At 37.2% G+C, this 16,844-nt stretch overlaps 1 protein-coding gene across 1 annotated transcript in view; it reads right to left on the reverse strand.

The window, feature by feature from the left end:
* HAAO (3-hydroxyanthranilate 3,4-dioxygenase) overlaps window positions 1–16,844 on the reverse strand; it is a gene marked incomplete at both ends in the record, with an annotated part of 36,103 nt that overhangs the window by 10,600 nt on the left and 8,659 nt on the right. Inside the window, 4 exons of the mRNA XM_082305606.1 lie at window positions 6,411–6,454; window positions 7,171–7,260; window positions 10,185–10,291; window positions 11,950–12,033. Coding sequence (XP_082161732.1) covers window positions 6,411–6,454; window positions 7,171–7,260; window positions 10,185–10,291; window positions 11,950–12,033 — 325 coding nt within the window. The remainder of the gene's footprint in view (window positions 1–6,410; window positions 6,455–7,170; window positions 7,261–10,184; window positions 10,292–11,949; window positions 12,034–16,844) is intronic.

Consider the following 16,844-nt stretch of genomic DNA (forward strand, 5'->3'; position numbering starts at 1 on the left):
ATTGTAATAAAGAATGATACATTGTATTGAGAAATACTGACCACTCTTCCAATCCTAAAATCAGGAATCTTAATTTTTGTTTCTGAATCTGCCTTTTATATGACTGGGCATTTCATTAATCGTCTTTGTGTGTAACTTCTGCTTCCATAGAAGAGGAATAGGATATTTCATTATAACAAGTGTTGAGACCTCACTACATTTGTGAGACAAGGATTTGTACAGCATATGTGAGCTATTACTGCTAAATAGCCTTAGAAACACTAGTGAAAATGTCAGACTGATTCCATTAATAAGTTTTTTGTTTCAGATGTTGCTGTCTGGGGAGCATTCAGGAGTGTAAGGAAGAAAGAAGCTACATTATTAGAGAAGACATACCTGCTATGAAACTGCTCTGAGCTTTACGGCTCTTAAAAATATTAGATTTTTTTTTTTTTCACTGAAGTCTGAACAGAAAGGAAAACAACTTTATAGGGCATTTATTCCAATTTCCCTGATAGGTTTATTATATACATTATATACTAAAGGTCAGTAGTGGCTTGGTTCCCATGGTGAAGCATTAGGAGAGCTCTTGGAGATTACAGCTTATGTTCTGCCTCTCTTTGAGTAGGCTCAGCTGAGAATATTGTGTGAGAAGCACACTTCTTTCTGGAGACTTTTCTTGGTTTTTGTTTGGTGACTGTTGTCATTAGCAGTTCTGGGCTCTGGGAGTCTAATGAACTTCCCGGAGTCTTCCTGGCTCCAGCGAACGTGCAGCCTGCAGTCCTGGGTTTTGGATGGTACATTATCATTTGGGATTAAAAAGTTTAGCAGAAGTTTTCATATGGCACATTATAGCAGCCATAGTCCAGATGTTGTAATTCTGCTTTATTTGTGTTTTAAAGGTTGCTGACTTAGGTTGGTTCGTCTGAGCTCTTCGTCTCCAGTACTGGCTATATACTCATTGGGGACTGGTGTGGCATGGAAAGTTGTTAAATATGAAGGGAGGGGAAAATGGATGAAGCCAGTGAGAGGTTGCATGGTTATACAGGATTGGAGGTGATGATGATTAGATGATAGAATAGATGATTCTATTCCCTTCTTCCACCTATGTACCCTTTGCAGTTCGGGTGGGCTTCAGAAGAGAGATGAACATGACTTTGAAGTTACTTAAATTATTTAGGTATGATGGGATAAAGATGAACAGTGTATTTATGTGGGCATCTTTGCCAGAACAGAGACGATGAGGATGATAGGAAAAAGGAGTAGATTCAAGCTGTTGATAAAAGTTGTAGAGAAAGCGTCTCAGAGAACTGTACAATTATGGTGGGTCTAGACAGTTTAAAATGATTGACTCTATCAGTTTGAATACTGTTCAGCTCTGGAGACCTCCCGGTGGCTCTTTGCAAAATAAATTCCCTAGAGGAACACTCCTTAATATCTAAATGCTCATATGCTGATTCTTTTAATACAAGTACTCAAAGCAGAAAGAAGTAACATATTTTAGAAGAGAAGGAGCAATCTACCTAGATATGTTGGAAATCCTTAAAAGATGAGAGAAAAAAGAATCAAATATTCAGTTTTCTAAACAGCTTCATAGAAAATAAAAATTATTTCCAAAATCATCATTCTTATTTTAAAATAACCCACAGTGATAGTATCTTTAGAATTATTTCAACACACCTACAACAGAAAGACACAAATATTTACACAGCTATTTTAATTTCAAAAGAGTGGCCCTATATTTGCTCTAGTGTAAATGAAGACAGAATTTCTTCCTCTCCTTGTTTTTATTTTTCTGAGGTAGTTTTAATTGAATTAATATTGCCCACTAGCCAGTTATCATTATTCTTTAGCCTTTTCTTATTTTCAGTTATTAACACTCTTCTCTTTTGATCTGCTTGTTTTTATACACCAGTGAAACAAGACTTAACAGCAAATACTGTCTACAGAGGTTGCACTGGATTAGGTACAGAGGATGACAGTACGGAAGCTCATTTTTACAGAGCTGAGCTCACCCTTATAACTTGCTGAATAGCACTACTGAAACCAGAAAACATTTGTTTATAGACCATGCCCTAAGCTGTATGGTACTCCTACTCCAACAGACTGAAGAAAGCACCCAATTTTTCATACTCATTCAGATCCTTAGGTTTTGTCTGCTCTGAATCATAAGCATGGAACCATGCTGTATTCCAACAATACTAACCAGTTTTCAAGTCCAGACTGTAAATTACCCTAGATATATCTAGAATCAATTAAAGTTTTGCTAGTGAAGTTACTACAGGGCTGGTTTTTGTATTATATATTGTATGTCCACTGCCAATAAAACTTTTATGGGAATTAAAATTTCATTGATAATTAGAAGTGGATTAATTAATTTGGACAAACAAAACCCTGACATTCTACCTACACCACTAATGTTCTTAAAGATCATTTTTAAACAAGCCTAACTTAGGAAAAGTCTTTTTTGCACTTTTCCCCATCAAATTTCGCATAAAAGAAGCCTGGAATATTTCAGTGAGCATGGCAGGATAAACTTTTGAACTTCTGGATACTTTTGAGAACAATATTCAGCCATCACTGTTTATTAGAGCTGGGTTTTTTCTGTCTGAACTGTCTCTTGTCCTCTTGACTATAAAATCAGGATGAAATAAAAACTTTGAGAGAATCTTGCTTCCAGTCTAGTTCAACTGAAAGTAGCAAGAGTTGTTTTGATAACTGTGATTCCTCATGTCAAAAATTGTGTAAAGTAAAGAAAACCAACCTATTTTGAGTGTTCCATATTTAGGCTATATCCTAAATATATTCACCCTTATTGATAAAAGGAGGGGAGAGTTTTCTCAGGCTTTATTTCTACACGTGGTAACAAAAGATGGTACTTGAGTCCCTCTTCTAAAAATGTATTTTTTTTTAATAGCTGCTGCTGTCTCTTCATATATTCTGAGTACCCTGCTTTCAGAGGGATTTGCCCTACTGTTGGCTGAGCCAGAAACCATAAATAAATCAAGAAAAAGTCTGGACTTAAGTTGTTTTGGTTTTGTTTTTTTTTTTTTTTTTTTGGTGTGGTGCTTTTTTTTAAAGCAATTGGAGCTTGATTGATTCCATTTATAGCTTTCCTCTATGAGTGAGCTGCAATCAAGGGTTTCTTTCAAGATGTTTTTCTTCAATTTTATTCCACTTCTCTCTAAAAAGGGCAGGCACTTTTAAACTGAGGGGATTCTGGATTTTCAGAAGAGAAACTGAAAGAAGAGGCTGAAACCCAGCCCTCCGCATAGGCCAGCTTGAATCTTGTTAAAATATGTCTTGAGTGAAACATCATGGGAAACTGGTGGTAGCTTGTTATATGTTACAAGTGTCATGCTGATTGCTGAATTCTACTTCTTGAGGAAAAAAAAAAAAAGAGCTGCTGAGGGAATAATTCCAAAGCATTATTTCTCTATAGGTTGGGTATGCCCCCAGAAGGAACATATTACCAGCTTACTCATATCTCAGTCAAAGTTTGTTTGATTTTTCTTTTTTTTTCTTTTCTTTTCTTTTTTTAAAAAAACAAACAAACAAACAAACAAACAAAACCAAACAAAACCCCACAAGTCTCATTGACAGTTACAGAAGCTAGCTAAACTTCTGTAACTAAAAATCTGGGGTATTTTCCTCATGTATAAGACACTGCTGAGACTTTGAGCTTCTTGTTGTTCATGAGAACTGAAAATTGGAAAAATGGAGCTGTTCCCCAGGCTGAAAGCCTGCCATGTAACTTTGTTGACTGCTTTTTGCTTATAGCAAGAGTTAAGCCAAGAGCATTTCAAATATTTGTTGTCTTGACTTAGCGGCTAATCCAAGAGGAAAATCCATTCAAGGAAAAAGATGTAATGAGATCTGAGCAAAATAACTACATTTACTTGCTTTACTTTTTTTGTCTTGAAAAAAAATTTTTTCAGCTTTAATGGAAGACTTTCATGCCTTTTGGCCTTTTTACAGCTTTTGAATAAATTACAAGGAACAAGCTTCTGTACTGGATTTATCAATAACAATTTCTCAGAGTTCTGTGTTTAAAAAAAAAAAGTGTCAAGATGTATCATATTCTGATTGATTGTCAGGTTTGTTCTTCAGCTCCAATCTGCAAAAATATTAACAATATAAATCTGCAATTTTTTTTTTTTTTTTTTTTTTTTTCACTGATATGATTAATTTGTCACTGGCATACAAGCTCTTAGCTCAGACTGGTGAGGGATGTTATTGGAAATCACTGAACAAGGATAGTATGTGTGAGATGATATTTTTTTTATTACAGCAGCATCTAGAGGCTTCATCTGAAATTATATTTCCTCTGCTACACACTGTATGAACACACAGTGAGAGACAGTACCTGCCCTACCTATCCCCCCATCCAAAAAAAAATACCAACCAAACAAAAAACAAACAAACAAAAAAAACCCAAAAAACCAAACTACCAACACCCAAACATGCCACACAGGTGACATGCTCAAATTAAAATAAACACATTTTGATGGTGCATATAAAGAAAAGTAAGATCTTGGAGATGACAATATTTTGTTTGTAAGAAACACAGAGCCTTTTTCTGAAGAGTACATTTCCTAGTCAGTCAAAGAGCCAATGCCAAAAGCTGGTTCAGCTGCAAAGTCTTGCAGGCAGGGTTTCTGACTGGCTTACCATTTCCTAACTGCAAGGGCTTGTAAGGTTGCTATCCCATACATAGGATTCTTCTGTGAACGTTTCATTTTGGTGACAATGATTTAGTCAACTATTTTTAAGAAAGGTGATGTTCATGCAAGAAACATCTTTCCCCTATTTTAGGATTTGAGTAAGAACTTTGTTCCATTATTGAGACAGTGGGCAGTGACATTTTTATGGTGACTATCAAGCTGAGAAATGAGATAGATGTGGAAATAATGTTTCACTAGAACTTTTGTCTCTATTACACTAATTCATTAAAATCATCTTACTTAAGACATTTGGGAATGAATATGGAGATTAAGGACAACGGGTTCCAAAAACTTCTTAGAGAGGGGAACTAAAATTTATCTTTTACTTGTGGCAAGAGCTATGGAATTTAAGTTATGGGTGTGACCAAAGGATGACATTCAAGTTTGTCATGTCGTTGTAAGGGTAGCATAGTTGGGTATTATGGCTGTGCATGTGTGCAGCGCACGTGAGCCATAGATTTCCTGGTTGGTGCAGGACGTACCCCAGTCAGTCATCTGCATAGATCAGACAACAGACTGACTTGAAACAACAAACCTAGTTGAGCAATGGGATTGACTGAACTGGTGGCCTTCACAACTGCATTTGGCTAACTGGTGCAGGAACTTTCCAGGTGGGAATCTCAGGCTGTCCTGGAGATCCCACAGGCAGCTCCTGCTTTGCTTATCCTGCTTTGTACTTTTCCATGTGTCGATTAAGAACCTGGCAATGTCATGGAGACTCTCCAGGTAGGTCATGCAGCAGAACTGACCAGGTTGCACCTAACTAAAACACTTGCAAATAGTCCATAGAAACTGGTCCTGAAGGTGCAGAAATGGTCACATAGTGTAGTCTTTTGTACGTAGTTGATGCAGGTGGGTGGTATTTTGCACATAGTTTACCGTAATCAATAGCAATGGATCATGCACAGGCAGGATGTTCGTGTAGAGCTGTGGGCCAACGCGATTGTAAGATTTCAGCAAAACAAGTTTCCCACTGAAGTGCTGTTGCAAGTATCCTTGCAATAGAGACTTAAGTTGCCATACAGAAAGCAAGCAACCATCATGTTTGAGAGATCTGATTCCTAAAGATACTAATAAATTAGTTTTCTTTAACAGTCACTTTCTCTGTGTCCTATGTCTCTGTCCAACAGACTCAAGAGTGGAGTTAGGACTGGAGCATCTACTCCAGTGTGGAAGTTGCAATCACTATCCACAAACACAGGCAAAATAAAAAATAGGGCAAGACAGCATGGAAATAAAATGTTAAATGGATCAGACCCAATATGAACTAAAAGTATCTGTCTTTCTCCAGGTGTCCTTATTGCCCAAGAGCAGATCACAGTGTATAGTTTTATAGTTAAAGGAGTACAAGTAGGTATAGGATGTGTAGATTCAGCTCACAAAAATCTCATTCTCTGCAGTCAGAAATGAAATTTTGTTAGTATAAGACTTGAATGGCATGCAAGGATAGAGATACTGAGATTTAGCACTGTACAATTACCTGATAGGTCATTATGATGGCATCACACAAATAATCAAGATGCCACTGGTAATCACGTATATGGATTCTATTTGTGGTTGGGATAATGAAAGGAATTACTTCCCAAAGTAACTTTAATTTACATAATCAGAAAGAAAAACAGAAACTTAGTCATTTTATGTGGAGAGAATCATTGCTGTTCAATCAGATACAATAATTGTTCCAATTCTGAAATTAATTTGCATTACCTGGATTTGGTTTTCCAGTTTGATACTGTCTTGAATTGAAAAACCTGGAATAATAAACATTTAAACACCAGTAAAAAGTCATGTTCATGTTCTGTAGGTTAACAAAGACTAGGCAGTAATACTGGCCGTTAAGCTTTGTGCTGAGAATGGATGTGTCAGATCCTCAGCTACTATCACATGTATTCCACAGGGCTATACCTATTTTATTGAGAGACGGTTTATCTGAAAGTCCTCCAAAATTCATGTCACTAAACAAGTTCTTTGTTCACCTTTAGCAACTGTTTAACAAATTGATTAGTTAACTGATGACATTCACACATTTCCTAGAAAGCAGCTCTCTACCAAATTTGCCAGTCCTGATTATTCATGAACAAGATAGATTAAAAGTACTTAGATTAAAGCAAGAGTGAAAGAAGCCCTAAGGCAATTTAGTGTTTTACCTAGTTAACCTAGCATCAATTCAGTGTTAATTTTTCATTCAATTCTTTTTGCACTTAGCAGCAGTGTGCTTTTACTTGTTCAAAAAGTATGTTCCAGATAGATGTGAGGAACACTTGATTTTCATATTTTTTACAATCTGATTTAATGAGTTTGGGGTATACAAGACATAATTAAAAATTTGTAGAGCAGCAATGAACTTTTAACAAGTCTATGTAAAATGCAGCATAAATAGAAAATTAACTGTGTAAGTCACAGACTGATGAAGATCTATGAGATCATTTTAACTGTTCTTTTAAAATTTACACAGAAAAAAGCTTACTCTTGAATTATTGGTATAAGTTGAGTGCCGAGATCTTCACAGTGAAACCATTTTTCAAAGAGGACATTAGTTGATTCTCCAACATAGTATCTGACAAAGTAAAAACATTAGTCAATCCTTTTATTAACTAACTGATCAGGCAATTTCAGTCTTTTCAAGAAAATAGCCACTTGATGTTGTGTAAAAGCGTGTTATTCTCAAGCATGCTGTACTTTGTTCTGAAGAATGGTTATTTAGGGAAGCTTTCTGTTTCCCTGGTTAGCTGACTTGGTGGATGGGATGCTCAGACTTCTATGGAGGGCCTTGTAGTTCTGCTGATCAACCACAGATAAGTCACCAAATTCCTTTAGCAAACTTTCCAGATTTAATCCTGGAAATGACTGATGCCATAGTCCCTTGGGACCAATAATTCTCACTTTGGATGTTGTTACTGCAAAAATAACTGTTTCCAGTAACTGTAACAAAAAATAACCATTTCCAGTAACTGTTTTCATGCAGCTATGAGATAAATGCTCATATTTAAGAGAGTCCACTGGCTTATTGCACATGCATGGACTGATAAAAAAACAAGGTGGCTTATGGATTTGTTTGCAAAAAATAGATGATTGTCAGCTGTGTAAATTTGGAAGGTATTTATGTCACCCCTCTGAAGAGTAACTTAGTGCTGCACTTGCATTATTTGATGTCTTAACAAATAAATAAATTGTGCTGAGATCAACAGGTCAGGGTTGCTGTAATCTTTGGAATGGCAAATATAGAATTTACCTACAGATTTAAAAAAGACTGCATGGACTGGCAAGGGAGTGATGCTCCAGTGCAGTCACTCATATTGCAACTGATTGTAAATAGGTCCTATGTGTCCTTTGGGTTAAAGTCACTGGAATGTGTGTTTGAAGGGCAAAACAAGGCTTATCTAATTATACTGTGCATATTTGTGTATTCATGTCTGTCTTATGTATCTATATACATATTGTCCAGAAACCTTCTAAGAGCTCCCCGGCTTCACAAGGTTTGCAAAAACAGGGTACTTGGAAGAGAGTAACATTATTAATGTCTCCAATATGGAAAAAAGCTGTGCTAGGAGCACAAATTTTGAACACGGAGAATCTATGGAGAAGAGAGATGTTACAAATGTCTCGGCTGGGAAAAGGCTTTGCACCTGGGAAAGACTTTGCACCTTACTAGGTGTTAAAGAATCCAACCACACAAATAGCATCAAACTTAGTTTTTTCTGTACTTTTTTGCCACGGGATTAAGATTAGCTAGTGTGTTTTTCTTATAGTACAAAGCATGTAATCATTACTTAGGCTGGGGCAGGCTACTTATTCTTCGCTTGTACACTAATTGGCATGCTGGGGCTCTGATTTATGACTGAGGCTTGTAGGCATGATAAATAATGGAACAGTAACATAATATTAGACCTTGAGTCAGCATACTTCAAAGTTTATTATGACTTCCTCTTGTACACTCTTTGCTGCAGGTGGCTGGGACTGAAAAAAGTTTGAGAAGATTAGAGGTTCTGGTTGTAAATCCCCATCTCTCCCAGGAGCACACAGAGAGACAGTGTAGGTTCAAAAGTATGACATGATTGTTCATTTCCAAAACTTCAGGTGTCTTTGTTCATCATGCCAGTGTGAAAACAAGGGCACTAAGAACCTAAAAGTGATTTATTTTCAGGCACCTGATTAGATATTTGTAATTAAGAGTGTGCTTTGTTAAGCCAATTATTTTTTTCCACCTGCAAACCATATGGTAGCTTTTAGTTTCATTTCTCCACAAGAGCATGACTATATTGGAGTGTGAATCTCTAGATCTACCTGGGATCCCTAAAAAGGCATTCAACATCTCTCTAACTCATACCATTCACAGACTTGATGTACAAGGTAGGTTATTTACTTAAATTTACCTAAAGCTACTTATATTCCTTTATTACAAATAAACATTGTTATCTGAATCACTGGCCAATTGTTTCTAGCTCAAAATATCTTTGTAATAATATAAGTGCTCACAATCCATAGACCTGCAACGAAAGGAATAAAAGGGACAAGTGCATAGATGAACAATGTTTTAAGTGAACTGGATTTGTCTTTAGCTTGGAATCCAATCAGGTGTTTTTTTGAATGGTTCCTTTCTGAGTTTCTTATTTCTTTCTTTAGCCTTTTTTGTTTGAATGAAAAAGTATATCTTTCTAGTTCCGCATATTCGCAGTCTTCCTGCTGTGACACTGCCCATGCAACAGTCAAAACTGTAGGCAAAATAACAGAAACAGTACATTACAGGTATTACCGCAGTTTTAAATCTTTATAAATTACATGAATTACCTGTAAACTCTCTTTGCTCAGTTGTATCTGGTCAATAGCAAAGCAGCTTTTCTAATTTAGCTAATGTTACTGCTGTGAGTTGCCTTCTTAGACTTATGAATTCTGTATGACCACAGGACAATGCTTAGTCCTGCTCCCACTAGAATACAAAGTAAACCTCTCATTTCTTTGCAGATGTTGTTCTCATAAGGCAATAAAAGCTAGGCAGAGGTGTATGTAGGTAGAGGTACCATGTAGAGGGGTTCGTGTTAAGAAAATTGACTTTTGTTTCCAGCTTCCCACACACTTGCCAAGAAAGCTGCTCTTCATCTTTTTGCTTCCAGTGCTTACAAAGGAATTAATGTTCTGCTTGCCAGAGTTGATATTAAAAAAATCTTTTTTGATTTGTGTTGTTACAGAGCTCTGATATTTTAAAACTTAAGGTAATAGTTGTAGGCAATACATAAGTAGATCGCTATAACCACAACATGCGTTTAAGACATTTCAACATGTTCCTTGTTTAACTAAATCAAATGCTAAATGAAATCTCTGTTTATATGTGTGTAGATAAATAGATGTGTGGATAAAATTAGTACAAAATTGCCAGCGTGAATCTGATAAATTATCAAGAAAGTAAAATACAGTATTGTATTCATATGAGAAATTAGCTTATATTACAAATCCTAACAGATCAGCCAACAGTTTATACTTCACCTGAGCCCATCAATTTCTGTCTTTAATCTTTCCCTCTCAATCACAAGACCCACAGTGTTTGCATATCTCTGAGGAGAATGAGGTATCCTAGCAGGTAGGAGGAACATCTGTTCAAAGAAATGGGAAAGCATCAGTGTCAAGAAGTTTTTGGTTTTTGTGTTGTCCTTCCCCTGCCCCCCAGCCCGCAAAATCCTCTGCTCCTTGCCCCACTTTTTCCCTACTCTTTTTTGATCCTGTCTTGCTCCTTTGCAGCTGTACCCACTTTGGTACCAACAGCCGGGCAGATACTGTTTCTTGCTTTCTCAGTGAATGATGACCATTGACTCTGCAATCAGCACTGCCTTTAGGGCAGTCAGGTGCTGTCCTCCCAGTTTGATCATCATTGCTAGACACAATTGAAACGAAAATCTCACCAGCTACGCATCTGGAATTTATAAATTTACTGCAATTTCTGAGTAGCAGAAATGGAAATAAAAAGCAAGTTTGTTGTCAGCTCAAGAAAATATCTAAACTAATCAACAACGTGTATCTCTCCAACACAGTGAGCACCTGTGATTGCATGACATGGAGTGTTATTCTCTCCAGAAGTAATTAACAAATACGAGGGGCTACTTACTCATGCAAGTGACAAAGTGAATAGGCAACATTTGGTTGGGAGAAGTCTATTACTGAAGTTTGAGAATAAACCTTATTCCAGCAGCTGTCTGACTACGTAGGAAGGTCGTAAGCCTGTACTGTACTGTTCTTCAGATTTCTTAGCCAGGTTTGGGCAAGTCATTACAATTTCACTGTCTGCAAAGCAGAGCTAATGATAGTGCCTCACCAGGACTAGTGTCAGTCTTCCCACTAAGGACATTGTGTGCTCCTTTTCATTAATGCTTCTGCTACATGCCAAGATCTCAGCTGGATGTACTTCTCCAGTGTGAAGTGTATTACCAGAATCTCACCGTCTCTAGGTTTGAAAACGTAGATCCGTTTCTTCATTGAAAATGTCATAATACTTTTAATGACATCAAGCTATCGGGTCTAATATATGTCTTCCATTTTAAAGGCTGGCCCCACTAGATCTAATAATACTTTTAAAGACTGAGTGCAGTTCAAGCTTGTGGCAGTTGTAGCACATCTAATAACTTGTACTAACACCAAGTAAAATATCTAGTCATGCTCTCATTAAGAGCACTGCAATCTATGCTTTAGCAAGTCCACTACTATAAGGAAGAACAACTGAGTGCAGCTGGATACATTTTATCCATAAATTGCTCTTTTAAAACTGTTCTCATATTGTGATGGTTGCAAAGGCTAGCTGTGAGGACTAAAGAAGGCTGAAAATAGCTGAATCTCTTCACTTTCTAAGTTCTAGGCAGTTCGCTTACTGGCATACTTGGGTGGGTGGGCAATATGTACCTGACAATGTGTTAATAAAAGACTGACCCACTTGAATTCACACGACGGATTCCATGCCATGCAGCTGAATAAGAACTCCTCTCAGTAGATTCCTGACTATCTGAATGGGTATCCCAAATGCCCAGAGAGATTTTTATCTGTTATTGAAATCATGAAATGTTGAACACAGTGTATTGTAGTTTGCTGTTAATTACATGGAATTTGCTATACTGCATTGATTCTTTTTTTTTTTTTTTTTTTTTTTTTTAATTCTGATGCCACGTCTTGTGCAGCAGGGATAAATTGATTTTTAAATACTTCATAAAAATATTCATTTAACATACCTATGTACAACAATAACAGAAAAACAATCCTGTTTTACCTCTCCTTCTCGGATGACAATGTCTTTTTGTTTCCCCTTTTCAATTATCTTCAAACACATATCTCCTTTAACCTGGTAAAAAAGCTGAAAGAATAGGAAAATAACATTAAGGCAACTACTCCAAAACATTCTGTACTTCATATTCTGTATATAAAGGGTACATTTACAAATACATTCAATCTGTAATTGCAAATATTTACAGATTTTTTCCTAACAATAAATAACAGACTTCCAAGCTTTGTTGCTTTTGAAAATGTTACTAAATATGTATTATTTCCATTATCTTACATACATTTGACAATCTATCTAAGAAGTCTGTAACTGCTTATAGAGCTGTTCTGTGAACCCAGTGGAATTCCATTGCACTGCCTTTACTCCTGGGAATTACTCTTTTTAGGGCTGGGACGTTATGGTTCAGACATCCATCAATTACACTGTGTATAAAGCTTCATTTCAGATGTAGCAGGGTCTTCAGTATTACATTCAGTCAAATTAAATGTCACTTTTCCAAATAAGCTCCAAATATGCATGCACAGGTTTTTTGGGTGTGGGTTTTTTTTCATTTTTAATGGAGATTTCTCATATGGGAATAATTGCCCATTTGGAAGCTGTTCTGCTTTATTTCTGTGGATACCCTCAAAGCCCAGCAACAGCTGCTCCTCTTCCTACTGTGTATGTAAAAGGATTACATTCGTAGCATGTAGAAGGACAGAACCACTGAACCTATAATTCTGTCTTCAGTGACCTTTCCACAGCTCTGTTTTCCGAGTAGCTTTGTGTGGCTCTGAGGTGTTCAGACCTAGCCTCATGTTTCATGGCAGAACTGTGCTATGATCTGTACGCAGATCTCTCTTTGACCTGGAATAATAGGCACATTTTTCCTTGTTTTATATAATACAGAGCAATAATACTTCAAAAAGTCAACTTTAATTTTCTGCTACTCTCTGCCAAGCTTCTATGTGCTTTCCATGTTCTGTTTGCCATATCTAGAAACCAATCAGATTAATTCATATAATTGCTAGTGCAGCTGAAATTGTCTGAAACCTGATCAAAAGTTAGAACTATAATGAAAATAATTTTATTTATAGTAATTCACTACAATTTTAGCAAAATGGAAAATAAATAGGGGAAATAAGAAACCAGCGAAGTATATAAAAACCCCAAACTAAACCCTTTCCAACATTAGAAAAGCTTAATCAATTTTTTTAATCAGGATTATTTCCAAAACAGTTTTGAAATACTAATACATGCCCCTGAGAATTCAAGAAACATAAGAAAGAATAAATATGCTGCCAATGGAATGACACAGTAGAGAGAACGGAAGATGTACTGGGAAAACGAGCTCATGCTGAGAGCTCTTACACAAGTGAAAAGTTCACCTTGTGCCAGGGACATCACCGTGGATAAATTATAACTCCTGTCTAGATGGCCACAGTGCCAGGCTACTTATCCTCCTTGCACTCCATCTCCCCGTGTTCTTTTCCTGTCATTTTCTTTGGTGTTACTGAATGACCGTATAAAATGCTATAGCAGCCCTCATTACAGAGCACATCGGGCAAGGCTAACTGCTCTTTGTGCAACATAAAGTGATTTGAGTGGGGAAATGATCTCTCCTTCATTTCAAAAAAAGACTTATCTAAGACCTTAAGATCCTGATGGATTATCACACAGGCCATTAGTAATATGGCACTCGTAATGCTGAAATTGAAAGATCCTTTTTGAAATGTTGAGCTTTGGAGTGTTATCTTCCCTATAACTGCTGAGGGAGCTATTACTGAACGCATGTACAGGACATGTAGAAGAGAGAAAGGACAACAGAGGCAGAGGCTTCTTCTGCTTGTGACCACAAATCCCATGGCTAAGCAACTTTCTGGTAATGAGAGACTGGGGAGGGGAAAGGGGCCATCCAGTTCAATAGCCAAGCATCGCAGTCATAAGGAAAGATTCTGAACACTGAATTTTGAAATAAAAGAATAGTTTTGCAATGGGAAAGGAGGAATGAGGTGGGTTACACATTGTCAACAAAAGTGTTTTACTGACTGAATTTCAGTAGTACCTTTCACTATAAATTATGGTCTATTCTTCAAAACTTTTTTGAAAAATGTGTGAGTGCTTCCGTCATCCATAAATCATCCGATGTAACTGTGATTAATACAAGTGGCAGTAATTATTGATTCTGCTGCTGTGCTTATATTACACCCTGAACTTTTTTCAAGACGACTGTCAGCTGTTTCCTCAGTGAGTTACAGTCCATGCCCATTTCACAGGACAGGTTGGCAATACAGTATTGTACTGTCTTTTTGCTGGAATGTTATTTTTTCTAAATGCTGACTGAACTTTGCATCCTGGGCAAATCTAACCTCTTCCTAAGTATCTCCTGGAGAAATCAAGGCCTGAGTAAGGAAGTACTGGTGTGTGTGTGGGTGTGCACACAAGTGTATGTATATGTATGTGTATACACAAATACGTATGCATATATAGATGGAGAGGAAGTCAGTAGAGTTCATGCTACCTGAAAATATAAGCATTCCTCATTGGTCTGTTTTTACTGGGATAATCTGGTATCCATTCTCCACAGTAATATTTTCACTCTTTTAGCATCTTATTAATGATGAGGTCTCTTACACATAAAAAAAAATATATATCCTTGCAAAAAAGCCTAGATTTGTACATTGCTACTGCATAATGGGTTAAAATCAGACATGGATTTGTCTTTCTGGGTGAAGAATGTGGCTCAAGGAAGAAACACACGGTGTTCACCATTCTTTTTATCCCTCATATTACTAAATGTGCTTATTTGGGGGGTTTTATTTTATTATTTTTGTACCTCCTCCTTTTCCTCCTTTCATTCCTCCAGACTTTTGCCTTTCATTTAGCTTTCCTGCTTACTATGTGGCCTCTTCTCGTTACAATTACACTAAACTATTAATTCTCACTTTACCTCTAGAAGTTGAGCCACCTAGAAGTCATTCTTTGTCCTAAGCATAACGTTTTTTCATGAAATTGCTCAATATGATCATTAAAACTGCAGTTATACCTATGGTGAAAGCCCTTTCAGGTTAAGAGTTTATTTTTTGACTCATTTAATTTTCTGTAAGTTCTCTTTACTGTAGAATTACATCCTGCTACCTTAGTCTGCTTCACCCTTTTTGATCATGCTTCAAACCTGATAGCATTGTGTTAAGCTGCAGTGAAAGGCAGCGTGACCAGTGCTGAATCATTGTCAAGTCTGTAAAGGGGTATTTCACTCAATTATGCAGACTCATAAAATACATTATGCAGGCATTTCTGGAGAAAATAGGTGGAGATGCAGAGAGGCAGGAGTTCACTGTTGCTGTCAGTGGAAGCATGACTGAAGCTACTTGACTTGGTAGGAATTCATTTCAACAGGGCAGTAGAAAGTGTGGATACTACCTTAAAAAGAGCACTATCATCCCCACCATATTAATGTGGTGAGAATTGTATTGCTCCTTCATCCAGGTATGCGTGTCCTAGCACAGTAAAGAAGGAAGCATGTAGTAGAGGAAAAACACAGTATTTCTAATTGGTTTGCATAGGCCAATTAAAAAACAAGTCTATTTTATGTACAGCAATGTATGCAATTTAATTTGGATCCACCTTTGATACCAAACTCTGCCTAGATGTAGGAGCCCAAAGCTCTGTGAGGGCTTTTGTAGCTGAGAGCTTATTCACAGACCTCTAAAGATATCTGCAATTTGCAGTGTACTTTGAGTACTGACTGCTTCTGAAAGTGGAATTTGGGATTGTTCAGCCACTTCTGGGATTAGGCTCTGACTTGGCATATCCCGGCTTCTATTGCTTGTCAGATTGCTAAGTACTAAATTAATTTGCAGAGCAAATCAAATTCTGATGTGGGAGTAGAGCCTGGGTGTTCTCCAGACTTCAGCGGTGATTGATCTACTTGAGCACAGAAAAACAATTTTCTCCCTCTCTCATCACAAGGTTTTTCAGCCATCAGAAGTCTGGGAGGCAAACAGATGAGGAAGGTAGAGAAAACTATTTTGTGGGTTTGTGTTTTTTGTTGGTTTTGGTTTTTTTTTTCCCCTCTGCTCATTTACATGTCATCTGTGAAACCTGAATACTAGCCAAGACTCATCCCAATGATTTTATGCAGCAAACTTATTTCTGAAGACACAATCTCTTTCTGATGCAAAAGGATCGTCACTCTTATTACTTTGTAATAGGAGTTTTGTTTCTTATTAAAATATTCAAAGAGTTTTCACCAGATAAATGTGTGGGTTTTTTAAATACAAAGAAGCAAAAATGTTTCTCTTGCTTTGCTGCAACTCATGTTCTGTTTTATTTGGGAGATAAGCACCACAATACCACCCACTGGAATGCTCACCTAGCCCCTCTTTCCCCTCCTTAGGCATCCAGTATCCCCATACAATGCAAACGGAGAATTAAGCTGCTTGGGAAGAGTTTCTCAAAAGCATGCTGCCTAGAGAGCAGCACATGCTAGCAGGAGGGGTCAGGCTTCATTTAAGCAGACAATTTGAAACTGGAGCCAAGTCTTACTTGTGGTGTGTGTGTGAGAGGGAGAAAAAGAGAAATGGAAACTCAGGTTAGAAAACTCAGGTGAGCTGTGGCAGATGTCACCTCAAATCTGTACCACGTTTCAGAGCAAGACGTTACTATATCTCAATCAGACTGTGTAAATATGCTAGAAGAAGCTGAAGAGATTGGCCAAGATGCTCAAAGGAGAGGGAATTTCTGTTCTGAGAGTCCTCTTTAGGGCTGCAGTGTAAGGGCTCTGGTCTGTGGGGCTGCATCAGTACTTAGGTGATACGAAACAACCCAGATGTTGAGTGCAGAAACTTAGGGTAAAATACACCATAGTGAGAAGCAGGGCTTTTAAAACCAAGCAGAATACT

This window comes from Platalea leucorodia (assembly GCF_965183815.1).
Source record: "Platalea leucorodia genome assembly, chromosome: 3".
NCBI classification, from domain to species: domain Eukaryota; kingdom Metazoa; phylum Chordata; class Aves; order Pelecaniformes; family Threskiornithidae; genus Platalea; species Platalea leucorodia.